Source organism: Tachyglossus aculeatus, chromosome 10 (assembly GCF_015852505.1).
Source record: "Tachyglossus aculeatus isolate mTacAcu1 chromosome 10, mTacAcu1.pri, whole genome shotgun sequence".
In the NCBI taxonomy this organism is placed as follows: Eukaryota; Metazoa; Chordata; class Mammalia; order Monotremata; family Tachyglossidae; genus Tachyglossus; species Tachyglossus aculeatus.
This window is the reverse complement of record NC_052075.1, coordinates 59609005-59636200: the sequence shown is the minus strand read 5'-3', so window position 1 is coordinate 59636200 and position 27196 is coordinate 59609005. Positions and strand designations below refer to the sequence as shown.

The following is a 27196-nucleotide window of genomic DNA, read 5'->3' as shown; positions in this document are numbered from 1 at the left end:
AGCTCCCACAACTGAGGTCCTGGTGCCTCATCTCCAGAGGCACCCACGCTGCTTTCTCTACCCCAGTCATCATCATCATCATCATCATCAATCGTATTTATTGAGCGCTTACTATGTGCAGAGCACTGTTCTAAGTGCTTGGGAAGTACAAATTGGCAACATATAGAGACAGTCCCTACCCAACAGTGGGCTCACAGTCTAAAAGGGGGAGACAGAACAAAACCAAACATACTAACGAAATACAATAAATAGAATAGATATGTACAAGTAAAATAATAGAGTAATAAATATGTACAAACATATACATATATACAGGTGCTGTGGGGAAGGGGAGGAGGTAAGATGGGGGGGATGGAGAGGGGGACGAGGGGGAGAGGAAGGAAGGGGCTCAGTCTGGGAAGGCCTCCTGGAGGAGGTGAGCTCTCAGTAGGGCCTCAATCAATCAATCAATCAATCGTATTTATTGAGCGCTGACTGTGTGCAGAGCACTGGACTAAGCACTTGGGAAGTCCAACACATAGAGACAGTCCCTACCCAACAGCGGGCTCACGGTCTAGAAGGGGGAGACAGAGAACAAAACCAAACATACTAACAAAAGAAAATAAATCTTATTTTATTTTATCCACGGATGGATGGGCGGCTGGACAAATGGACTCCAGTGCCCGGTTCAGTGGGGGGGGGGCCCGGGTGGCTAGGGTCTCTCGGCAGGGGACGGTCTCCTCCGCCCGTCAGTGTCAGCGGGTCCGCCGGCCGGTGCCCCGCTGAGCCGCTGACATGGGACCGCGGGCGCCTGCCCTCACGGTGCTTCCAATCCAATGGGAATAGGGGGATCATCAGTTGGTGGTTGAGACTGCTGCCTCTTGTGCACAAGCTGCCGGCCAGAGAGGCCCCTAGGCCTTTGACTCCGTCCCCCGCTGTGCCTGGGGGGTCGGGGGGGGGGGGGTCTCCTCACCCTCACCCTCTCTATGTTGCCAACTTGGACTTCCCAAGCGCTTAGTCCAGTGCCCTGCACACAGTAAGCTCTCAATAAATACGATTGATTGATCCGCCAAGCTAGCTCTCTTCCTCCCTTCAAAGCCCTCCTGAGAGCTCACCTCCTCCAGGAGGCCTTCCTAGACTCTCCCCCTCGTCCCCCTCTCCATCCCCGCCATCTTACCTCCTTCCCTTCCCCACAGCCCCTGTATATATGTTTGTACATATTTATTACTCTGTTTATTTTACTTGTACCTATCTATTCTGTTTATTTTATTTTGTTAGTATGTTTGGTTTTGTCCTCAGTCTCCCCCTTCTAGACTGTGAGCCCACTGTTGGGTAGGGACTGTCTCTCTATGTTGCCACCTTGTACTTCCCAAGCGCTTAGTACAGTGCTCTGCACACAGTAAGCGCTCAATAAATACGATTGATTGATTGATTGATTGACCCTCGCCTTACCTGAAACTCTCATGAGGTGCCACTCCTCCCACTGACTCGCCTATCTCAGTCAGTGACACCACCATCGCCTCTTTGGTGCCCTTCTGGATTCTTGACTCTCCTTCAATTTCTCACTTTTAAACTCCGGCCACAACCTCCCATTTTTCCAAAACAAGGCTCTATCCCTCCCTTTCCTCTCCCCTGTGGTCCCAGCATTGGTGCTCCCACACTAGACGACTGCCTCGACCTCCCTGCGCGGGCCTCCCTGCTTCAAGCCTCCGATCTCTATAATAATAATAATGGCATTTATTTAGCGCTTACTATGTTCTAAGCGCTGGGGATGTTACAAGGTGATCAGGTTGTCCCACGGGGGGCTCACAGTCTCAATCCCCATTTTACAGATGAGGTTGTCCCACGGGGGGCTCACAGTCTCAATCCCCATTTTACAGATGAGGTAACTGAGGCACAGAGAAGTTAAGTCCCTTGCCCAAAGTCACACAGCTGACAAGTGGCGGAGCCGGGGTTTGAACCCATGACCTCTGACTCCAAAGCCCGGGCTCTTCTCCACTGAGCCACGCTGCTTCTCTGTGCCATGCAGGTGCGAGGATCATCTTCCAGAATGCCAACTTGTTGCCAACTTGTACTTCCCAAGCGCTTAGTACAGTCCTCTGCATCAATCGCATTTCATCAATCGTATTTATTGAGCGCTTACTGTGTGCAGTGCTCTGCACACAGTAGGCGCTCAATAAATACGATTGATTGATTCCAGAAGCACTGTTCCGTCCACATCTCTCCTCCCCCTTTCAGACTGTGAGCCCACTGTTGGGTAGGGACTGTCTCTATATGTTGCCAATTTGTACTTCCCAAGCGCTTAGTACAGTGCTCTGCACACAGTAAGCGCTCAATAAATACGATTGATGATGATCTCTCCTCAAAATTGGCATCAGCGCTCTCCACCGACTCTCTGCTCTCCTCCCGCTAGTCCCCAATTCCCTGCCTCCACTCCTTCCAAACCAGTCCTCTACCTGTTCCTCGCTCTCATTCATTCAGTCGCATTTATTGAGCGCTTACTGTGTGCAGAGCACTGTACTAAGCGCTTGGGAAGTACAAGTTGGCAACATATAGAGACGGTCCCTACCCAACAGCGGGCTCACAGTCTAGAAGGGGGAGACAGACAACAAAACAAAACATATTAACAAAATAAAATAAATAGAATAAATATGTACAAATAAAATAATAAATAAATAGAGTAATAAATACGTACAAACATATATACAGGTGCTGTGGGGCTGGGAGAGGGGATGAACGAAGAGAGCAAGTCAGGGTGATGCAGAAGGGAGTGAAAGAAAAGGAAATGAGGGCTTAGTTTGGGAAGGCCTCTTGGAGATGTTCCTTCAATAGAGAAGCAGCATGGCTCAGTGGAAAGAGCCCGGGCTTTGGAGTCAGAGGTCATGGGTTCAAATCCCGGCTCCGCCACTTGTCAGCTGTGTGACTTTGGGCGAGTCACTTCACTTCTCTGTGCCTCAGTTACCTCAACAGTAAAATGGGGGTTAAAACTGTGAGGCCCCCCGCGGGACAACCCGATCACCTTGTAACCTCCCCAGCACTTAGAACAGTGCTTTGCACATAGTAAGCACTTAATAAATGCCATCATTATTATTATTATTATTAATAAGGGTTTGAAGAGGAGGAAAGTCATTCCACTTCCACTTCTAATCCTTTCCCATGCTGTTCCCGCAGCCGAGAAATACCGTCTCCTAATGATGATGATGAAGATGATAATAATCCTAATAATGATGATGATAACTATCATTCGTTAAGCACTTGCTTTGTGCCGAATGCTGGGATAAGATGTGATCTCGGGGAAGAAGACTGTGAGCCCACTGTTGGGTAGGGACCGTCTCTCTATGTTGCCAACTTGTACTTCCCAAGCGCTTAGTCCAGTGCTCTGCACACAGTAAGCGCTCAATAAATACAATTGAATGAATCAATCAATACATATTCATTACTCTATTTTATTTGTACATATTTATTCTATTTATTTTATTTCGTTAATATGTTTTTGTTCTGTTGCCTGTCTCCCCCTTTCTAGACTGTGAGCCCGCTGTTGGGTAGGGACTGTCTCTATGTGTTGCCGACGTGTACTTCCCAAGCGCTTAGTACAGTGCTCTGCACACAGTAAGCACTCAGTAAATACGATTGATTGATTGATTGAGCATTTACTGTGTGCAGAGCACTGTACTAAGCGCTTGGGAAGTCCAACTTGGCAACATATAGAGACGGTCCCTACCCAACAGTGGGCTCACAGTCTAGAAGGGGGAGACAGAGAACAAAACAAAACATATTAACAAATTAAAATAAATAGAATAGATACGTACAAGTAAAATAAATAGAGTAATAAATACGTACAAACATATATACAGGTGCTGTGGGGAAGGGAAGGAGGCAAGGCAGTGGCGGGGGGGATGGAGAGAAGCAGCGTGGCTCAATGGAAACAGCACGGGCTTTGGAGTCAGAGGTCATGGGTTCAAATTCCGGCCCCACCAATTATCATCTGTGTGACTTTGGGCAAGTCACTTAACTTCTCTGTGCCTCAGTTACCTCATCTGTAAAATGGGGATTAAGACTGTAAGCCCCCCCGTGGGACAACCTGATCACCTTGTAACCTCCCCAGCTCTTAGAACAGTGCTTTGCACATAGTAAGCGCTTAATAAATGCCATTATTATTATTATGGAGAGGGGGAAAAGGGGGAGAGGAAGAAGGGGGCTCAGTCTGGGAAGGCCTCCTGGAGGAGGTGAGCTCTTAGTAGGGCCTTGAAGGGACAGTCTCTATGTTGCCGACTTGTACTTCCCAATCAATCAATCAATCGTATTTATTGAGCGGTTACTGTGTGCAGAGCACTGTAGTAAGCGCTTGGGAAGTACAAGTTGGCAACATCTAGAGACAGTCCCTACCCAACAGTGGGCTCACAGTCTAAAAGGGGGAGACAGAGAACAAAACCAAACATATTAACAAAATAAAATAAATAGAATAGATAGGTACAAGTAAAATAAATAAATAAATAAATAAATAGAGTAATAAATATGTACTAGGCTGTGATCCCACTGTTGGGTAGGGACTGTCTGTATGTGTTGCCAACTTGTACTTCCCAAGCGCTTAGTACAGTGCTCTGCACACAGAGAAGCAGCATGGCTCAGTAGGAAAGAGCCCGGGCTTTGGAGTCAGAGGTCAGGGGTTCAAATCCCGGCTCCGCCAATTGTCAGCTGTGGGACTTTGGGCCAGTCACTTCACTTCTCTGTGCCTCAGTGACCTCACCTGTAAAATGGGGATTAAGACTGTGAGCCCCACGAGGGACAACCTGATCACCTTGTAACCTTCCCAGTGCTTCCCAAGCGCTTAGTCCAGTGCTCTGCACACAGTAAGCGCTCAATAAATACGATTGATTGACTGATTGCTTAGAACAGTGGTTTGCACATAGTAAGTGCTTAATAAGTGCCATTATTATTATTAGTAGTAGTAAAGTGCTCAATAAATACGATTGATTGATTGATGTTCAAACATATATACATATAGTATAGGCCTCCAGGAGGCCTTCCCAGACTGAGCCCCTTCCTTCCTCTCCCCCTCGTCCCCCTCTCCATCCCACCTCCTTCCCTTCCCCACTGCACCTGTATATCTGGATATATGTTTGTACATCTTTATTACTCTATTTATTTTACTTGTACATATCTATTCTATTTATTTTACTTTGTTAGTATGTCTGGTTTTGTTCTCTGTCTCCCCCTTTTAGACTGTGAGCCCACTGTTGGGTAGGGACCGTCTCTATATGTACAGTGCTCTGCACACAGTAAGCGCTCAATAAATACGATTGATGATGATGATGATGGGGAGGTTACAAGGTGATCGGGTTGTTCCACTGGGGGCTCACAGTCTTAAACACCATGTTACAGATGAGGTAACTGAGGGCCGGAGAATAATGATAATAATGATGGTATTAGTTAAGCGCTTACTATGTGCAAAGCACTGTTCTAAGCACTGGGGGGGATACAAGGTGATCAGGTTGTCCCACATGGGGCTCACAGTCTTAATCCCCATTTTAGAGATGAGGGAACTGAGGCCCAGAGAATCAATCAATCTTATTTATTGAGCGCTTACTGTGTGCAGAGCACTGTACTAAGCGCTTGGGAAGTTCAAGTTGGCAACATATAGAGACAGTCCCTACCCAACAGTGGGCTCACAGTCTAAAAGTCTAAATACGATGGATGGATTGATTGATTACAGCGCTCCGCACACAGTAAGTGCTCAATAAATATGATTGATTGATTACAGTGCTCTGCACACAGTAAGCGCTCAATAAATACGATTGATTGAATACAGTGCTCTGCGCACAGTAAGTGCTCAATAAATACGATTGATTGATTGATTGATTGATTACAGTGCTCTGCGCACAGTAAGCGCTCAATAAATACAATTGATTGATTGATTACAGTGCTCTGCGCACAGTAAGCACTCAATAAATACAATTGATTGATTGATTACAGTGCTGTGCACACAGTAAGTGCTCAATAAATACGATTGATTGACTGATTACAGTGCTCTGCACACAGTAAGCACTCAATAAATATGATGGATTGATTGATTGATTACAGTGCTCTGCACACAGTAAGCGCTCAATAAATACGATTGATGGATTGATTGATTGATTACAGTGGTCTGCGCACAGTAAGCGCTCAATAAATACGATTGATTGATTACAGTGCTCTGCACACAGTAAGCGCTCTATAAATACGATTGATGGATTGATTACAGTGCTCTGCGCACAGTAAGCGCTCAATAAAATGGGGAAGCAGCATGGCTCAGTGGAAAGAGCCCGGGCTTTGGAGTCAGAGGTCATGGGTTCGAATCCCGACTCCGCCACTTGTCAGCTGTGTGACTTTGGGCCAGCCACTTCACTGGGCCTCAGTGACCTCATCTGTAAAATGGGGATGAAGACTGGGAGCCCCCCCGTGGGACAACCTGATCACCCTGTCACCTCACCAGTGCTTAGAACGGTGATTTGCACTTAGTAAGCGCTTAATAAATGCTATTATTATTATTATTATTATTATTATTATCTCTGCATTATTATTAAATACGAGTGAATGAATGGAGGGGGAGGGGCGCGTGGCTCTGCACACAGTAAGCGCTCAATAAATATGATTGATTGATTGGTTGATTACAGTGCTCTGCACACAGTCAGCGCTCAATAAAATGGGGAAGCAGCGTGGCTCAGTGGAAAGAGCCCGGGCTTTGGAGTCAGAGGTCATGGGTTCGAATCCCGGCTCCGCCACCTGTCAGCTGTGTGACTTTGGGCCAGCCACTTCACTGGGCCTCAGTGACCTCATCTGTAAAATGGGGATGAAGACTGTGAGCCCCCCGTGGGACAACCTGATCACCTTGTCACCTCCCCAGTGCTTAGAACAGGGCTTTGCATCATCATCAATCGCATTTATTGAGCGCTTACTGTGTGCAGAGCACTGTACTAAGCGCTTGGGAAGTACAAATTGGCAACATCTAGAGACAGTCAATCAATCAATCAATCAATCGTATTTATTGAGCGCTTACTATGTGCAGAGCACTGTACTAAGCGCTTGGGAAGTCCAAATTGGCATCACATAGAGACAGTCCCTACCCAACAGTGGGCTCACAGTCTAAAAGGGGGAGACAGAGAACAGAACCAAACATACCAACAAAATAAAATAAGTAGGATAGAAATGTACAAGTAAAATAAATAAATAAATAAATAAATAGAGTAATAAATATGTACAACCATATATACATATATACAGGTGCTGTGGGGAAGGGAAGGAGGTCCCTACCCAACAGTGGGCTCACAGTCTAAAATAATAATAATAATACTAATAATGGCATTTGTTAAGCGCTTACTATGTGCAGAGCACTGTTCTAAGCGCTGGGGGGATACAAGGTGATCAAGTTGTCCCACGTGGGGCTCGCAGTCTTCATCCCCATTTTACAGATGAGGGAACTGAGGCTCCGACAAGGGGGAGACGGAGAACAAAACCAAACAGACTAACAAAATAAAATAAATAGAATAGATAGGTACAAGTAAAATAAATAAAGCGTAATAAATACGTACAAACATATAACCAGGTGCTGTGGGGAAGGGAAGGAGGTAAGATGGGGGGGATGGAGGGGGGGACGAGGGGGTACTTTGCACAGAGTAAGTGCTTAATAAATGGGATTATTATTATTATTTGCACTTAGTAAGCGCTTAACAAATGCCAATTATTGTTATTCTATACATCTAGTCCAGCGCGCTGCACACGGTAGGCGCTCCATAAATAGGAGCGAATGCATGAGGTGAGGGGGAGGGGCGCGCGCGCCTCAGCCGTTGCCCGGCCAACGGTCGGGGCCGCTGGGGGAGGGGCGGGCGCGCGAGAGCGGGCGCTCTCGCGCGACTTCCGGGGGGGCGCGCGCGCGCGCGAGCGCGGAGGGGGGCGGGGCGGAGGGCCCCGCCCCCCGTGGAGAGCTCTAGAAGGCGGCGCTCGCGCCCGTCAGCGGGGGCGCGCACGGCATTTTGCTGCGTCACGGGGCGCGCTCCGCCTCAGCTCCCCGGGCCCCAGGAGCTCGCGCCGCGCGGTGCCTTGTGGGAGTCAGGCCGTCGCTCGCCCGCCTGAGGGGACAGCGCGAGAGGCCGTCCGTCCGTCCGCCAGACCGACCGACCGACCCTCGACCGACCGACCGACCCTCGTCCAACCGCCGCCGCCCGCTCCCCGTTACCATGTGAGTGGGACCCCGGCGCCGTCCCCCCCCCCCCCCCCCCGCACCGGGGCCCGACCCCCCGCCTCGCCCGAGGCGGCCGGAGCCGGTACAGCGCCCCGGGGACGCCCCGCCTCTCCCCTCCCCCCCTCCCTCACGCCCGGGAACGGGGGAAATGGCGGGAAAAGGCGGGGCCCGGGACAAAGTGGCCCCGCAGCCCCCCCCGGGGCCTGGTCGGCCGGCGGCCCTCTTCACGCACCGCGCTTTCCGTCACCCGCTTTTATTTATTTATTTGATTTGTACCTATCTATTCTGTTTATTTTTAGACTATTTTTTTAGTCCCCTTTTATCATCCTCAATCGTATTGATTGAGCGCTTGCTGTGTGCGGAGCACTGGACTAAGCGCTTGGGAAGTCCAAGTTGGCAACATCGAGAGCCAGTCCCTACCCACCAGTGGGCTCCCAGTCTAAAAGGGGGAGACACAGAACAAAACCATCATCATCATCATCAATCGTGTTTATTGAGCGCTTACTGTGTGCGGAGCACTGGACTAAGCGCTTGGGAAGTCCAAGTTGGCAACATCGAGAGCCAGTCCCTACCCACCAGTGGGCTCCCAGTCTAAAAGGGGGAGACACAGAACAAAACCATCATCATCATCATCAATCGTGTTTATTGAGCGCTTACTGTGTGCGGAGCACTGGACTAAGCGCTTGGGAAGTCCAAGTTGGCAACATAGAGAGACGGTCCCTACCCACCAGTGGGCTCCCAGTCTAGAAGGGGGAGACGGAGAACAAAACCAAACATACTAACAAAATAAAATAAATAGAATAGATAGGTACAAATAAATTAAATAAATAAATAGAGTAAAAAAAATATGTACAAACATATATACATCTATACAGGTGCTGTGGGGAAGGGAGGGAGGTAAGATGGGGGGATGGAGAGGGGGGCGAGGGGGAGAGGAAGGAAGGGGCTCAGTCTGGGAAGGCCTCCTGGAGGAGGTGAGCTCTCAGCAGGGCCCACTGTGAGCCCCCTGTGAGCACACTTTTAGACTGTGAGCCCACTGTTGGGTAGGGACTGTCTCTCTATGTTGCCAGTTTGGACTTCCCAAGCGCTTAGTCCAGTGCTCTGCACACAGTAAGCGCTCAATAAATACGATTGATTGATTTTTAGTCCCCTTTTAGACTGTGAGCCCACTGTTGGGTAGGGACCGTCTCTCTGTGTTGCCAATTTGTACTTCCCAAGCGCTTAGTACAGTGCTCTGCACACAGTAGGCGCTCAATAAATACGATTGATTGATTGATTTTTTAGTCCCCTTTTAGACTGTGAGCCCACTGTTGGGTAGGGACTGTCTCTCTATGTTGCCAATTTGGACTTCCCAAGCGCTTAGTCCAGTGCTGTGCACACAGTAAGCGCTCAATAAATACGACTGATTGATTGATTGATTTTTAGTCCCCTTTTAGACTGTGAGCCCACCGTTGGGTAGGGACTGTCTCTCTGTGTTGCCAGTTTGGACTTCCCAAGCGCTTAGTACAGTGCTCTGCGCATAGTAAGCGCTCAATAAATACGATTGATGATGATTTATTTATTTTATTTGTACATATCTATTCTATTTATTTTTAGACTTTAGACTGTTTTTAGTCCCCTTTTAGACTGTGAGCCCACTGTTGGGTAGGGACTGTCTCTAGATGTTGCCAATTTGTACTTCCCAAGCGCTTAGTACAGTGCTCTGCGCATAGTAAGCGCTCAATAAATAACGATTGATGATGATGATTTATTTTATTTGTACATATCTATTCTATTTCTTTTTAGACTTGAGACTGTTTTTAGTCCCCTTTTAGACTGTGAGCCCACTGTTGGGTAGGGGCTGTCTCTATATGTTGCCAATTTGTACTTCCCAAGCGCTTAGTACAGTGCTGTGCACATAGTAAGCGCTCAATAAATACGATTGATGATGATGATGATTTATTTTATTTTGTTAGTGTGTTTGGTTTTGTTCTCTGTCTCCCCCTTTTAGACTGTGAGCCACTGGTGGGTAGGGACTGTCTCTAGGTGTTGTGCCAATTTGTACTTCCCAAGCGCTTAGTACACTGTTCTGCACATAGTAAGCGCTCAATAAATACGATTGATGATGATGGTTCAGTGGAAAGAGCCTGGGCTTTGGAGTCGGAGGTCGTGGGTTCGAATCCGGACTCCGCTACATGTCTGCTGTGTGACCTTGGGCAAGTCGCTTGACTTCCCTGAGCCCCAGTTCCCTCATCTGTAAAATGGGGATGAAGACTGTGAGCCCCACGGGGGACAACTTGATCACCTTGTATCCCCCAGCGCTTAGAACAGTGCTCTGCACATAGTAAGCGCTTAACAAATGCCATTATTATTTATTATTATTATTATTTATCCACAACGCGGCCCCGGTCACCGATCAATCAATCGTTATTTATTAAGCACTTACTGCGTGCGGATCATCATCAATCGTATTTATTGAGCGCTTACTTTGTGCAGAGCACTGTACTAAGCGCTTGGGAAGCACAAATTGGCAACATATTGAGGCAATCCCTACCCAACGGTGGGCTCTCAAGTCTAAAAGATGCGGATGATGATGATGGTATTTGTTAAGCGCTTACTATGTGCCAAGCACTGTTCTAAGCACCGGGGGGGGGATACAAGGTGATCAAGGTGTCCCACGTGGGGCGCACAGTCTTCACCCCCATTTTACAGATAGGGGAACTGAGGCGCTAAGAATTTAAGTGGCTTGCCCAAGGTCACAAAGCAGGCATGTGGCGGAGTCGGGATTCGAACCCATGCCCTCTGACTCCCAAGCCCGGACTCTTGCCACTGAGCCACGCTGCTTCTCAGCGGAGCACTGTGCTAAGCGCTTGGGACGTCCAAGTTGGCAACGCATAGAGACGGCCCCTACCCAACAGTGGGCTCACAGGCTAGAAGGGGGAGGCAGAGAACAAAACATATTAACAAAATAAAATAAATAGAATAGATAGGTACAAGTAAAATTAATAATCAATTAACAAAATAAATAGATCTGTGCAAGTAAAATTAATAATCAATCAACAAAATAAATAGATAAGTGCAAGTAAAATTAATAATCAATTAACAAAATAAATAGATATGTGCAAGTAAAATGAATAATCAATAAACAAAATAAATAGATATGTGCAAGTAAAATTAATAATCAATAAACAAAATAAATAGATATGTGCAAGTAAAATTAATAATCACCGCTTCCACCCTGGGGTGTATGGGGGGGGGCAGGCAGACTCCTCCTGGAAAACAGGCCCAGAGACGGTGAGTGACTTGCCCCAAGGTGACACAGCACCCCAGGGCTGGGACTCGGGACTCGTGTTCCCCCTGTTTTCCAGCCCGGTCCAGCGGTGGGCCGGCTCAGTTACCAGCTAATCGATCAATCAATCGTATTTATTGAGCGCTTACTGTGTGCAGAGCACTGTACTAGGCGCTTGGGAAGGACGAGTTGGCAACATATAGAGACAGTCCCTACCCAACAGTGGGCTCACACTTAACTTCTCTGTTCCTCAGTTACCTCATCTGTAAAATGGGGATTAAGACTATGAGCCCCCTGTGGGACAACCTGATTACCTTGTATCCCCCCCAGCGCTAGAACAGTGCTTTGCACATAGTAAGCGCTTAATAAATACCATCATTATTATTATTATTACAAGGCTCTTCTTAGCGTAGGGTGAGGCGGCCGCGGGCTGCGGCCATGGTAGTGGGGACCGTGAAGGGACATTCTTGGGAAAGGCCACCCAGGGCCAAGTAACGACCGGCGATGCGGACCACCAGTGTAGACGGGAGAGGTCTTCGTCTACGTGGGGTCCCGACAGGGTGGGATAGCTTGAGTTGGATTAACAGAGTTTGGTCTGTTCTACTCGCCCAAGCGCTTAGCATAAGGCCGAACACACGGTAAGAGCGAAGAACAACTGATTGAGCATCCCACGTCCACAGCAAGGAAGAACAGTCGTCCAAAGTGGTGCCAGAAGGGAACTTGGGCCTCATCATCATCATCATCAATCGTATTTATTGAGCGCTTACTATGTGCAGAGCACTGTACTAAGCGCTTGGGAAGTCCAAGTTGGCAACATAGAGAGACAGTCCCTACCTAACAGTGGGCTCACAGTCTAAAAGGGGGAGACAGAGAACAAAACCAAACATACTAACAAAATAAAATAAATAGAATAGATATGTACAAGTAAAATAAGTAGAGTAATAAATATGTACAAACATATATACAGGTGCTGTGGGGAAGGGAAGGAGGTAAGATGGGGGGATGGAGAGGGGGACGAGGGGAAGAGGAAGGAAGGGGCTCAGTCTGGGAAGGCCTCCTGGAGGAGGTGAGCTCTCAGCAGGGCCTTGAAGGGAGGAAGAGAGCGAGCTTGGCGGGTGGGCAGAGGGATTGGGGGCATTCCAGGCCCGGGGATGACGTGGGCCGGGGGTCGATGGCGGGACAGGTGAGAACGAGGTACGGTGAGGTCCAGTGGCCTCGTTCCGGCCACCTGCAGCAGAGGCTTCTTTGGGGCCGGAAAAACCCATCCCACGTCCTGCCGAGTCGGAGATGCCGCCATCACCACGGTTTCGGCCTTGATGGCCGGCTGGTCACTCTCCTGTGGCTCCGGGAGGCCCTAATCCGCTTGAGATGTACCCCCAAGTGCTCCTACCGCCTCCTGGGCTCACGTGCCCCGTCGCGGGGTGGAGTTTGGAAGGTGCCCGAGCGGCTCATCCTGTCCCAGAAGGGTCTTGTCTGAGAGTTTGCTGTGGGGCTGATGGTCAGAAGCAACAAATGCCATCATTATTATTATTATTATTATTATTGCGCGAGCAAGAGATATGGAGGGGAAGGGAGGACTGGAGACCCATCCCTCCGCCTCCCTGGGGCTGAGGGATAGATCCCTTTGCCATCTCCAGCGGCGAAGGATGATAGTGATGCCCGGTGGTTTAGTTCTGGCCTCTGCACACAGTAAACACTCAGTGAGTACCGTTGACTGCTTCCTGCCGGGGGTGGCCGTTCGGTCGGTGCTGCTGGCCCAGAGTGGACCCTTGGCCAGGGTCAGTCCCAGAGCCAGTCCTAGGCCGGGGCCCGTGGCTCCGCCTCCTCCCCCTGCCTTTCTGTTGGCAGCTCCAGTGGCAACAGTTATTGTGGTATCTGTTAAGCAGTTACTGTGTACCAAGCGTTGGGGTAGATAGAAGATAATCAGGTTGGACACAATCCCTCTCCCACATGGGGCTCACGGTGTAAGGAGCGGGGAGAACAGGTGTTTTACGCATGAGAGGACCGAGGCACAGGGAAGTTTAAATGACTTGGCTGAAGGACGCCCAGCAGGCAAGGGCAGAGCTGGAAATAAAACCCAGATCCTCCGACTCCCAAGTCTCTGCTCCTTCCACCGGGTCACGCTGCTTCTCAACACCCCGGACACCTACCCTGGCATGGACCTGGTTCTGACCGGGCCCCGCCTGGGCTGGACGGATGAGGGGAGGTATTGGAACCGGGGGAAGCTCCGGCTAAACCCTCCGGTCGGGGACCGGCGGCAGTTGCAGGGGCGGTGGCAGCCGTAGCCCTCCGCCTCCCGTGTGGCCCTGGCCTGGTTCCCGTCTTTGCTCGTTGTGTCTGCCGGAAAGCTCGAGCTCCTCAGCCGAGCCCGGCCGGGGCCGCTTCTCAGCCGGTGTTTGTGGCGTCGCTCACTGGGCCCTGGTTGGGGTTGGGGGGGAGAGCCATGAGGACAGCCATCTTGGAGCCCCAGCTCGATGGGTGGGGAGAGGCACGGTAAGCGCTTAACAAATACCAACATTATTATTATTATTATCATCTACTACCAAGGCTCGGGCGGGAGAGGTTCTCCCATGCTGCCCCCCACTCCTCAGAAGGAGCTTCATGCCATTCCTGAAGAGAAGCAGCGTGGCTCAGCGGAAAGAGCCCGGGCTCGGAAGTCAGAGGTCGTTGGTTCTAATCCCGGCTCCACCACTTGTCAGCTCTGTGACTCTGGGCAGGTCACTTCACTTCTCTGGGTCTCAGTTACCTCATCTGTAAAATGGGGGTTAAGACTGTGAGCCTCACGTGGGACAACCTGATCACCTTGTATCTCCCCCCCCAGCACTTAGAACAGTGCTTTGCACATAGAAAGCGCTTAACAAATACCATCATTATTGTTATTATTATTATTATTATTCCTTTGGCTCCGCTCCCAGGGCTGTCATGGCCATCTTTAATGACCAGCAGGAATGGCTCCAGGGTTTTATCTTAAGGCATCCATGCCTCTTGCATGTTTTTTTGGTATTAAGTGTTTACTATGTGCCAGGCACTGTCCTAAGCACGAGGGTAGATAAAAGCTAATCAAGTTGGACACAGTCCGTGTCCTACATTGGGCTCATAGTCTTAGTCCCCATTTTACAGATGAGATGAGTGAGTTTGTGGAGAAACGGCTTGCCCAAGGACACCAAACAGACAAGTAGCGGAGCTGAGATTAGAGCCCGGGTCTCTTTTGATCCCCAGGCTCATGTGCTACCCACTAAGCTATACTGCCTCTTTGCTCTGAAGGTTAGCCAGTCTGGGCCAGGGGCTGAGGAGGTGGAGCAGACAGATGGGAGCACCACTGTGTGGATTCATTAGGGGCCGGCCACTGGGGTGAGAAGTCCAGGCCCGACCAGCTCCTCCTCCTCCCGGGCCGGGGGAGAAGGGGTTGGCGTTGTGAGGGATGGCTGTTCTGGTCTAATTTCCCTGTTTAGGCGGGGCTCTTCCCGGCTCCTCCTCAGACATTGTGAGGCCGGGATTTGGAGCGCCGAGTGGCATGTCGTGCGACCGATTGGCCAGCCAGACCTCCAGGTTGAGCCTGTGAGCCCACTGTTGGGTAGGGACTGTCTCTATATGTTGCCAACTTGTACTTCCGAAGCGCTTAGTACAGTGCTGTGCACACAGTAAGCGCTCAGTAAGTACGATTGATTGATTGGAGGGGGGTGGCGGCAGCAGAGGGCAGGAGCGGGGATCACACCGCGGTTGCCACCCTCATTCCCGGAGTTGGCCCTGACTTGTGTGCCCCTTGACTCTCCCTGACACCCCCATCCAGGCAGCCAGCCTCTGCCAAGTGGTACGACCGGCGGGACTACGTGTTCATCGAGTTCTGTGTGGAGGACAGTAAAGATGTTAACGTAAACTTTGAAAAGTCCAAGCTTACGTTCAGGTACGGCCTGCGGCGGGCGGGTGGACCGGGACCCGACGGGCACGAGGCGGCTCTCAAGCAGCGCCCCCATTTCCCCGTCTCCCTCCCCATCTCTTACAGCTGTCTGGGTGGAGGTGATAACTTTAAACATTTAAACGAAATTGACCTTTTCCAGTATATCGATCCAAATGTGAGTATCCCCTCTGCGAGGTCTCCCTCCGTCTCTCCCCTTTGCCCGGCGACTGGGTCCGCCCCGAGCTCTCCAGGCCCCCGGCGTTGATCTCCCGGAGAGCGGCCCTGGCCTCCCGGTGCTCCATCCTGGATTCCCTGCGTCCGTGGCGGGGTGGGGCGAAGGAGGGGAGGGGATCCTGCCAGGCACCCCCCCTGAATGGAGAAGGATCTATCTCTCTTAGGACTCCAAGCATAAAAGAACAGACCGATCGATCCTCTGCTGTTTACGGAAAGGCGAGTCTGGCCAGTCGTGGCCGAGGCTAACCAAAGAGAGGGCAAAGGTGGGTCCTTGGGACAGCGCTGGCCCAAGCTGCGGGGTGGGTATGGGGGGGGAGGGGGGCGGGCGGGCGCGCGTTCGGGTCTGCGAACCCGGCCCTGGCCCGTCCTTCCACTCCCACAGTGAGGGGGTCTGTGGCTCTTGGTTCACAGCTCAACTGGCTCAGCGTGGACTTCAACAACTGGAAAGACTGGGAAGATGACTCAGATGAAGATCTGTCCAATTTTGATCGTTTCTCCGAGGTACCTGCACCCTGATAACTGGCTGGCCCGGGGGGGGGCACCCCTGGACCCAGATGGGGAGGGCCACGAGGAGCCGGTCATCTCCCTCCTCTGGCTGGGCACCCAGGAACCCCTGTTGCCAGTCAGTCTTCATGTCTCTCTCCCCACCAAAACAGATGATGAACAACATGGGGGGTGACGAGGACGTGGACCTGCCCGAGGTGGACGGGGTGGATGACGTAAGCCGCTCGGCTGGGGTGGGCGGGAGGGGAGTGCGGGGGGCCTGACGGCACTGGGCCGGGCTCCCAGGAAGGATCGCGGTGGGGGGGGGGGGGGGCTTTGAGACAGCTGCTCTGTGTGCCCGATTAGAGGGGCGCTGAGACCAGTTTGGTGACTGCCCTCTTTCTCATCCCCAGGACTCGCCAGACAGCGACGACGAAAGTAAGCTGCCATCTGTTCTCGCCCGGGTATACCGGTGCCATCCTGTTGCAGGCGGGCCTGCGTGGAGGCCGGGGGGCAGACTGTGGGAACCCCGGGGCTCAGGAGAATATGAGGGGGGCCACTTCTGGGCAGTAGCGACGCGTGCCCCCCCCGCCGTGGCTGTTGGTTCTCAGAGGGCCAAACAGCCCCCAGGCTGGGGGAGCCGTGGGGCCCCTCCGGGTCTTCCCGCTCACTGACTACCGGCCTTGGACCTTTCAGAAATGCCCGATCTGGAGTAAAGAGGAAGCATCGTCTTCGGGGTCTGGGAAGGAAAGGAAAAGATCGAACGAACTTCATCGCAAAACTTCATAATCGAGAGCAACTTCCTGAGCCGGCCCAGTTGCGGGAAGGCAGACGGTGACTTGCCCCTTTAACCCATTTTCAACCTGTTTGTTTTAAGGCTTCCGTGAGGGTTGTTCATGTCCCCCACCCCCACCCTGCCCCTCCCCTGAGGTGGGGGTCTCCCCACCTGCCCCCGCGGGGGGGGGCAGCAGGGTCAGCTGGGAACCCTTCCCCAGACTCCCCAGACTGGATCGAGGTGCCGGCCGTCCACACAGCAGGCCGCACACCAGAGTCCCACGGGTTCCTCCCACTCCACGCCCATGAGCTCATCAATTCTGATTTTTTCAGCTGGGGGGGGCGGCCAGAGTCGGGGCGGAAGGCCATCGACCCTTCTCTGGCCGTCTCGTCTCCCACTTCAGACGGGTTGTGGCTCTGGGCGTCTCCAGCTGTTTTCCTTCACCACCTCCCCCTCCCCTGGCTCGGGCTCTTGGTGCGAGCACCGGGGCCACCTGGGCCGTCGGGGTGACGAGGAAGGCGGGGGGGCGGGGGAGGTCGGTTGGAAGACCGCAGCGGGGGTATCGTTTTGACCTTCGACGTTCTTGCCTCTCGCACGGGGAGTGGGGTGGCGGCTGTACGCTGTGGCGTGTATGTACGTTTAGACCAAATTCGTCTTTGCACTGTCTGTAGGGGGGCGAGGGCAAAATCATATCCAGCCCTGGTGGATTCTGGGTTTTGTGCTCTGACCATTCAGCTGGCGGGCTCAGGGCCACCTCGATTTCTGTTCCTGAACCGTGGGGATTGTGTTGGTTTTTTTTTTTTTTTTTAACGTCCACATTCTTTCTAATAAACTGTTGAAGACTTCTTGGCCGTCCTTGCCATGTCTGGCTTGCCCTGATTTCCCACCTGCTCACTTTCCTGGGGAGCGGGAGAGAAGCTGGGGCTGGGAAATTGTCTCTCTCCTTGCCCGCCGGTGGCACGGCGGAGGCGTGTTGTGACGTGACTGCAATAAAGTGAGCGCTTACGTCATTGTCGCCTCCACTTCCTGGGGCTGGGGAAGGAGAGGTCAGGCCCTGTCCTTGGCTTGGAGCAGACTAGGCTATGAGTCTGTTTCTTCCTGCCCGCCCCCTCTACCACAGTCCCTCAGTCTGACCCACCCTTCCCCCTCCTAAAGTGTCACAGTGGCAGGGCGGTGCCCAGCTTCGGGTCCCTTGGATTGGTGAGAGCTGGGCACCAAAGTGTCCTGCATACCGGCCTCAAACTGCCACAACCTAAGGGTTGCAGTTGGGCCTGGCCTGATTTTGCCCCCACTCTGGGAAGCAGAGGGGTCTAGAAGCTAGAACCACTAGAATTAGAAGGACTTGGGTTCTAATTTCCGCCTCTGCCACTTGTCTGCGGTGACCCTGGGCAGGTTATTTCACTTTTCTGTGCCTCGGTTACTCTGTAAAATGGGGATTGAGACTGTGAGTCCCATAAGCGACAGAGACTGCCCAACTTGATTGACTTGTATCTACCCCAGTGCTTGACATGAAGTAAATGCTAAGCAACTACCAAGTGGAGATTACTGTTACCATGGTAACTTTCCACTCTCCCAGGCTGCCCCGTTCTCCCCCCCCCCCAAAAAAAAAATCTGGCTTGACTGAAGTGGGTGGTGACCCAGCCGCTGCCTCACACTATGCTTTCCCAGCTCAAACTGTCCTTCCTGGGCCCCTGCTGAACCCTGGCATGATTCCATTTACCCAGACCTCCCCAAAGGTGGTACTGAGTGCCAGCTGGCCAGGCCCAGCCCCCTGCCCTGGGTCAGGGCAAGGGGGTTGGTGGGCCCTGCCGCTGTGCCTCGTCCTGGCCGGGGGCCAGGCCAGGTGGGTCTCAGCTGCACCTCCCTCCCTCTCCCCTGGCCGCACGGGTGCCTCTGCCCAACCCGTCCTTGTGTTCCGTGCCACCGGTCATGGGGCAGGGGGTGGCTGGGTCCCTTGCCCACTCGGCCTCCATTCTGGACGGGGTGGGGCGGGGCTCTGGCACGGGTCAGGGAGAGTGGGTTGGCTGCCAGCCTAGGGTCACTTCGGCCCCAGGGGACTGCTAAAGGAAGACTCCTCTCTTAAAATGTGCCCCTTCTGCGGGGAGGACCCCGGGGTTCACATGGCAGAGCTGGGATTTGCTCTTCCCCCACCCACCGGACCTGTGCTGGGCCATGGATGACCCAAGCCAGGACGTGTGGCCCCTTTGATCTGTTTCCTCTCTCCCCATCCTTCCTCCAACCTCCCTCCCTGCCTTTCACTGGGCTCTCCACCCCCATCCACCCCACCCCTGACAACCACCTGACCTCCTGTGCCCAGCAGGGACACAAGGGGCACTGGGCTTTTCCCTGCCCAGGGGTCTCCCAGACCATCCCAAGCAGTGTGACCTAGTGGAAAGAACACCTGCCTGGAAGTCAGAGCACCTGGGTTCTAATCCTGACACTGCCACTTGTATGCCACAGGAACCTCAAGTCATTATCAATCAATCAATCATATTGAGCGCTTACTGTGTGCAGAGCACTGTACTAAGCGCTTGGGAAGTACAAGTTGGCAACATATAGAGACAGTCCCTACCCAACAGTGGGCTCATTAAGCTTCTGGGACTCGGTTGCCTCATCTGTAAAATGGGAATTTAGATTATGAGCCCCATAGGGGACATCATAAACTGCGTCCAACTTGATTAGCTTGAATCTACCCCAGAGCTTGGCACAGAGTAAGTGCTTAACAAATAGTGCGTGTGTGTGTCACGGGTTCTAATCCCCACTCCACCACTTAGCTGTTTGACTTTGGGCAAGTCACTTAACTTCTCTGGGCCTCAATTGCCCATCTGTAAAATGAGGATTAAGACTGTGAGCCCCATGTGGGACAACCTGATCAGCTTGTATCTACCCCAGTGCTTAGAACAGTGCTTTGCACATAGTAAGCACTTAACAAATACCATCATTATTATATACATAATATATATTATATATATAATATGTACTATATATAATACATATTCTATAAAATATATATATTACATATATAGCCTGTGGCTGCTCCCTCTGACCCCAGAAGCAGCATGGCCCAGTAGCCATAGCACAGGCTTGGGAGTCAGAGGACATGCATTCCAATCCTAGCTTTGCCACTTGCCTGCTGTGTGACCTTGGGCAAGTCACTTAACTTCTCTATGCCTCGGTTCCCTCATCTGTAAAATGGGGATTAAGACTGGGCCCCATGTGGGACAGGGTCCAACTGGATTTGCTTGTATCCACCCCAGCGCTCAGTACAGTGCCTGGCACTTAGTAAGCGCTTAAATGCCATCGTCATGATATGGGTATGCTTCCCCATCACTCCTCTGTCCTCCTCCATCTCTCCTATCTACCTCATGGTCAGCCCCACTGCTTGGGGAGGGTAGCTGGGCACCTCCAGCCTGTTCCCCTAAGATTGGGCGGGTCCTTGCTACTAGCATGGGGGTGGGGGTGGCAGAAGAGGTAGGGACGGGAAGCCATGGGGGAAGCAAAGAGAGCCCTGATCTGTTCCTATCGGCCTCCCACCACATACACACATCCCATTCCTTCAGCCCCATAGTCCAGCCCAGACAGATGATCTGGGCAACAAAGTGAAGACCGGATTGGAGAGGAGACTGTAAACTACAGCCCAGTGCCGTTCCCAGCAGGAACATCTGCTACTGGCAGAAACCAGGTGCTGATTGGACTCCTGGACCCCTGACCTTGAGGATAGGAACAGGCCATCCAACACCCCTGACTCTCTGACTCTTCCCCCGCGACCCAGCCCTGACCATTCAACACCTCTGACTCTCCCCACTCCATCCCTGTCTCTCCCACAGTGATCCAGTACGAACCCTGATTCCCCTCCAATGACCGAGAAATGGATTCATTCATTCATTCAACTGCATGCAATTCAATTCAATTCAGTTGTATGTATTGAGTGCCTACTGTGTGCAGAGCACTGTACTAAGGGCTTGGGAAAGAACAATAGAACAATAAACAGTGACAATCCCTGCCCTCAGTGAGCTCAAGGTCTAGAAGGGGGAAGACAGACACCAATGCAAATAAATAAAATTACAGATAGATAAGTGCTGCGGGGCTGGGGGTGGGGGAGCAAAAGGAGCAAGTCAGGACGATGCGGAAGGGATTGTGAGATGAGGAAAAGTGGGACTTAGTCTGGGAAGGCCTCTTGGAAGAGGTGCTTTCAACGAGGTTTTGAAGGGGGAGAGTACAATACTAAGCGCTTGGGGAGTACAATGCATCAGAGTTAGGAGACACATTCCCCGCCCATAAGGAGCTTCCAGTCTAGACGGGGAGACAGATATTAAAATATGGGGGATGGTCCATATGCTTGTCTGACTGACGGTCAGAGGCAGGTGAGAGGTTGAAGAGGATTAAGATGGAGTAGAGGCCTTTGGGTTTGGCAAGAAGGGGGATCATTGGTCACCTTAGAGAAGGCAGGTCCTGTGGCCGGGGAAAAGCCAGATCGGAGGGAGTCAAGGAAAGCCCAAGGTCGCACGGCGGACAAGTGGCAGACCCGGGCCCGTGCTCTATCCACTATGCCATGCTGCTTCTTTGTCATCCCCATTGAACAGGTGAGGAGGCTGAGGCTCTGGTTAAGTGATTTGTCTGAGTAAATCTCATCTCCTCCAAGAGGACTTACCCTACTACTAATAATAATTGCGGTATTTGTTAAGGGCTTACTATGTGGCAAACATTGTACTAAGGGCTGGGGTGGAAACCCCTAACCCTAACCCTAATCCCCCCCTTCCCTGCTGCAGTCACCGTGACTTGCTCCCTTTGCTTTCCCCCCTTCCAGCCCCACAGCACTTACGCATTTATCTGTCATTTTATTTATTTGGATTGATGTCTGTCTTCCCCACCCCACCCAAGACTGTAAGCTCATCGTGGGCAGGGGATGTCACGGTTTATTGTACTTTCCCAAGCACTTAGTACAGTGCTCTACACACAGTAAGCGCTCAATAAGTACAATTGCGTGGCTTAGTGGAAAGAGCACGGGCTTGGGAGTCAGAGGTTGTGGGTTCTAATCCCGCTCCGCCACTTATCAGCTGAATGACTTTGGGCAAGTTACTTCACTTCTCTGTGCCTCTGTAACCTCATCTGTAAAATGGGGATTAAGACTGTGAGCCTCATGTGGGACAATCTGATTACCTTGTGTCTACCCCAGTAATTAGAACAGTGCTTGGCACATAGCACTTAAACAAATACCATAATTATTATTACTGTGTATATATTATTATTGTGTATATATCCATAATTCTATTTATTTTTATGATGCTGACACCTGTCTAGTTCTGTTTTGCTGTCTGTCTCCCCCTTCAAGACTGTGAGCCCGTTGTTGGGTAGGGACTGTCTCTATATGTTGCCGAATTGTACTTTCCAAGTGCTTAGTACAGTGCTCTGCACACAGTAAGCGCTCAATAAATACGATTGAATGAATGAATGAAAGAATTGGAGCAGAGAAAGTGGAGGCAGCAGGGGTAGTCTCAAGGAGTGTGGAAAGGAATGGTAGGAGGGAAATGGGACGATAACTGGAGGAAGTCAGGGGGTCTAGGGAGGATTTTTCTAGGATGGGGCGACATGAGCATGTTTGAAAGAGGTGGGGAAGAAGCCACTGGAAAGTGAACAGTTGAAAATGGCAGTCAGGGAGGGAAGAAGGGAGGGGACGAGCGTTTTGATAAGGTGTGAAGGGAGGCACAGGTGGAGGGGGTGGATCCTGGCATTCTTTTAGACTGTGAGCCCACTGTTGGGTAGGGACTGTCTCTATATGTTGCCAATTTGTACTTCCCAAGCCCTTAGTACAGTGCTCTGCACACAGTAAGCGCTCAATAAATACGATTGATGAAATACGATTGATGATGATGATGGCACTCCGGGTCTGTCCTCTTGCAGACGTTGCTCTGTCCCCTCTAGCATCCTGACTGTCCTAGCCTGTCCTGAACTGCTGACCCCTTTGGTCTGAGAAGCAGTGTGGCTCAGTGGAAAGAGCACGGGCTTTGGAGTCAAAGGTCATGGGTTCGAACCCCGGCTCCGCCAGTTGTCAGCTGTGTGACTTTGGGCAAGTCACTTTAATTCTCTGTGCCTTAGTTACCTCATCTGTAAAATGGGGATTAAGACTGTGAGCCCCCCCGAGGGACAACCTGATCACTTTGTAACCTCCCCAGTGCTTAGAACAGTGCTTTGCACATAGTAAGCGCTTAATAAATGCCATTATTATTATTATTATAGTGTGGGCAGGATGGGAGTTTTGTGACGCAGAACGAGACCTTTGACTTTGCTTTCCGATCCTTGGGTTTTGCAGACCCCGGTGCCACCCTGGCTAATTCAATCGTATTTATTAGGCACTTACTGTGTGCAAAGCACTGTACTAAGTGCTTGGGAAAGTACAATACAATAATAAACAGTGACAGTCTCTGCCCACAACGAGCTTGCAGTCTAGAGGACTAATAGTAGTAGTACTAATAGTAGTATCATTAGTAAAAGTAATAAGAAGGGGAGCGCTGATTGATTAAAATCAATCAGTCAATCAATCAGTGGTATTTTCCAGAGCACTTCCTTTTTTTATTGTATTTGTTAAGCACTTGCTATGTGCCAGGCACTGTTCTAAGCACCGGGGTAGATACAAATTCATCAAATTGGACACAGTCCATGTCCCACATAGGGTTCATTCATTCATTCATTCATTCAATCGTATTTATTGAGCGCTTGCTGTGTGCAGAGCACTGTACTAAGCGCTTGGGAAGTACAAGTTGGCAACATATAGAGATGGTCCCTACCCAACAGTGGGCTCACAGTCTAGAAGGGGGAGACAGAGAACAAAACAAAACATATTAACAAAATAAAAGTAGAATAAATATGTACAAGTAAAATAAATAGAGTAATAAATGCATACAAACATATATACATATATACAGGTGCTGTGGGGAAGGGAAGGAGGTAAGGCGGGGGGGATGGAGAGGGAAAGGAAAGAGGGTGCTTAGTCTGGGAAGGCCTCCTGGAGGAGGTGAGCTCTCAGTAGGGCCTTGAAGAGAGGAAGAGAGCTAGCTTGGCGGATGTGGGGAGGGAGGGCATTCCAGGCCAGGGGGAGGACGTGGGCCGGGGGTCGATGGCGGAACAGGCGAGAACGAGGCCTAACGGTGAGGAGATTAGCGGCAGAGGAGCGGAGGGTGCGGGCTGGGCTGAAGAAGGAGAGAAGGGAGGTGAGGTAGGAGGGGGCGAGGTGATGGACAGCCTTGAAGCCCAGGGTGAGGAGTTTCTGCCTGATGCGCAGATTGATTGGTAGCCACTGGAGATTTTTGAGAAGGGGAATAACATGCCCAGAGCGTTTCTGGACAAAGACAATCCGGGCAGCGGCATGAAGTATGGATTGAAGTGGGGAGAGACACGAGGATGGGAGATCAGAGAGGAGGCTGATGCAGTAGTCCAGACGGGATAGGATGAGAGCTTGAACGAGCAGGGTAGCGGTTTGGATGGAGAGGAAGGGGTAGATCTTGGCAATGTTGCGGAGCTGAGACCGGCAGGTTTTGGTGATGGCTTGGATGTGAGGGGTGAATGAGAGAGCGGAGTCGAGGATGACACCAAGGTTGCGGGCTTGTGAGATGGGAAGGATGGTAGTGCCGTCAACAGTGATGGGAAAGTCAGTGAGAGGGCAGGGTTTGGGAGGGAAGACAAGGAGTTCAGTCTTGGACATGTTGAGTTTTAGGTGGCCGGCAGACATCCAGATGGAGATGTCCTGAGGGCAGGAGGAGATGCGAGCCTGGAGGGAGGGGGAGAGTCTTAATCACCATTAGTAGAGATGAGGTAACTGAGGCAAAGAGAAGTGAAGAGACTTGCCTGAGCTCACACAGGAGGAGCCGGAATTAGAACCCAGGTCCCTCAGACTCCCAGGCCTGTTCTGTATTGGCTAGGTCACGCTACTTCTCTCCGTGCAGAGCAATGTACTAGGACACTTGGGAGAGTATAGAGTTGGTAAACACGATTGTTGCCCACAAGGAGCTTATAGTCTGGGGTGGGGGTGGGGGAATAGACATTCAAATAAACTACAGTTGGGGGAAATGGGAGGTAGAAGGATAGGGACATAAGTGCTGGGGGCTGGGTGGGGTGGGGAGAATATCAAGCACTTGAGGGGGGACTGATCCAAGTGCATGGGAACACAGAAAAAGATAAAATGACTCTTCTATGTTCCCCTTGCAAAGAAGGGGCATAGGAAAATCTGGGTCATGACTCCTGAGTCCCAAGACTGGGGGGTTTCCATCAGAATACACTACAGACTGACAGACAATGTGACCGACATTTGCAAATTAAATGAAAGGAAGGGCTCGGGCCCACTTACATGACTCGAAGTTTTCAACTTTGTGTTAGTCTAGTTAAGCTGATTCTCAATTATCCGTGGCAGTGGGAAGCCAGCAGAAACACAATCCACCGATAATACAACAATTTCCTTTTGCAAATGACCTTGATTTTCTTCCCCTCGAGCTGCTAATAAGTAGCAAAATAATCAGGAGTTTCTGTTTGATGTGCGGGTAGACGGGCAACCACTGGGGATTTTTGAAGAGTGAGGAGATGCGGACTGAACTTTTTTTTCTGGGCTGCATAGTGGGCTCTACACACCGGAAACCCTCAGTCAGTGTAACTGATACCTCGCTTGCTTTTTTGTTGTTGTTGTTTTTTAAAGGGTATTTGTTAAGCGCTTACTCTGCACCAGACACTATACCAGGCTAATTGAGTTGGACGCAGTCCACGTCCCCCATGGGGCTCCCAATCTTGTGATCCTCAATTTACAGATGAGGTAACTGAGGCCCAGAGATGTGCCCAAGTGATTTGCCCAAGGTCACACAGGAGACAAGTAGCGAAGCCAGGACTAGAACCCAAGTCTTCGGACTCCCAAACCCATGCTCTTTCCATTAGGCCACACTGCTTTTCTTGATGGATTAAAAGCACAAGTGGGGCACTCTTCCCTTCCGGCATTGGTATGTGGCTGAGGGGGCCAAGCTCTGGTTCTAGAAACTCCTCATCACCATCGACCTTAAAGCAGTCCATCGCCTTGCCCCCTCCTACCTCACCTCGCTGCTTTCCTACTACAACAGCCCACATGTTTCACTCTGCCGATGCCAATCTACTACTCACTGTATCTGAATCTTGTCTACCTCGCTGCCGATCTCTCGCCCACTTTCTTGCCTCTGACCTGGAATACCCTCCCTCCTCATATCCGACACACAATTACTCTTCCCTGCGTCAAAGACTTATTGAAGGCATAGCTCCTCTAAGAGGCTTTTTCATTCATTCATTCAATCAATCGTATTTATTGAGTGCTTACTTTATGCAGAACAGCGTATTAAATGCTTGAGAGAGTACAATATAACAACATCGCAGACACCATCCCTGCCCACAACAAGCTTACAGTCTAGAGAAGGAGGCAGACATCAATATAAATAATAAATTACGGTCCGTCTCCCCCTTCCAGACCGGGAACCCATTGTTGGGTAGGGACCGTCTCTATATGTTGCCCACTTGGACTTCCCAAGCGCTTGTACAGTGCTCTGCCCACAATAAGCGCTCAATACGATTGAATGAAGGAATGAGGCCCTAAAGACTAGGCCTAGGACTACCTGTATATATGTTTGTACATATGTATTACTCTATTTATTTTACTTGTACTCTATATTTATATATTGTATTCTATAGAATTCCTGTATTCTGTTTATTTTGTTAATATGTTTTGTTTTGTTGTCTGTCTCCCCCTTCCAGACTGTGAGCCCGCTGTTGGGTAGGGACCGTCTCTATATGTTGCCAACTTGGACTTCCCAAGCGCTTAGTACAGTGATCTGCACACAGTAAGCGCTCAATAAATACGATTGAATGAATGAATGACTGTCTCTATATGTTGCCAACTTGTACTTCCCAAGCGCTTAGTACAGTGCTCTGCACACAGTAAGCGCTCAATAAATACGATTGAATTAATGAATATGTCCATAAGAGCTGTGGCGCAGGGACGGGGGGATGAATAAAGGGAGTGAGTCAGGGAGATGCAGAAGGAAGTGGGAGAAGAAGAAAGGAGAGCTTAGTTAGGAAAGGCCGCTTGGAGATGTGCCTTCAATAAGGCTTTGAAGGAGGAAGGAATAATTGTCTGTCGGATTTGAAGAGGGAGGGCGTTCCAGGCCAGAGGCAGGACGTGGGCGAGAGGTCGGCGGCGAGATAGACGAGATCAAGGCACGGTGAGAAGGTTAGCATTAGAAGGAGCGAAGTGTGTGGGCTGGGTTGTAGTAGGAGAGTAGCGAGGTGAGGTAGGAGGGGGCAAGATGACTGAGTGCTTTGAAGCCAGCGGTGAGGCGT

The 27196-nt window shown here is 50.9% G+C and overlaps 1 protein-coding gene across 1 annotated transcript; it reads left to right on the top strand.

Annotated features, from left to right (window-relative positions):
- Positions 1–7973: 7973 nt before the first annotated feature.
- On the top strand, positions 7974–16960 carry PTGES3 (prostaglandin E synthase 3). The gene is made up of 8 exons (XM_038753162.1): positions 7974–8194; positions 15256–15369; positions 15469–15538; positions 15762–15860; positions 16009–16098; positions 16254–16316; positions 16494–16518; positions 16777–16960. Coding segments are annotated over exons 1-8 (483 nt in total). The 5' UTR covers positions 7974–8192; the 3' UTR covers positions 16797–16960.
- Positions 16961–27196: the final 10236 nt, after the last annotated feature.

Excerpts from the sequence above, each read along its gene's own strand:
- PTGES3 (XM_038753162.1), top strand. Across the intron at positions 15,539-15,761 it reads TCCAGTATATCGATCCAAAT|GACTCCAAGCATAAAAGAAC; the intron begins GTGAGTATCCCC and ends TATCTCTCTTAG. Across the intron at positions 16,519-16,776 it reads GCCAGACAGCGACGACGAAA|AAATGCCCGATCTGGAGTAA; the intron begins GTAAGCTGCCAT and ends TGGACCTTTCAG.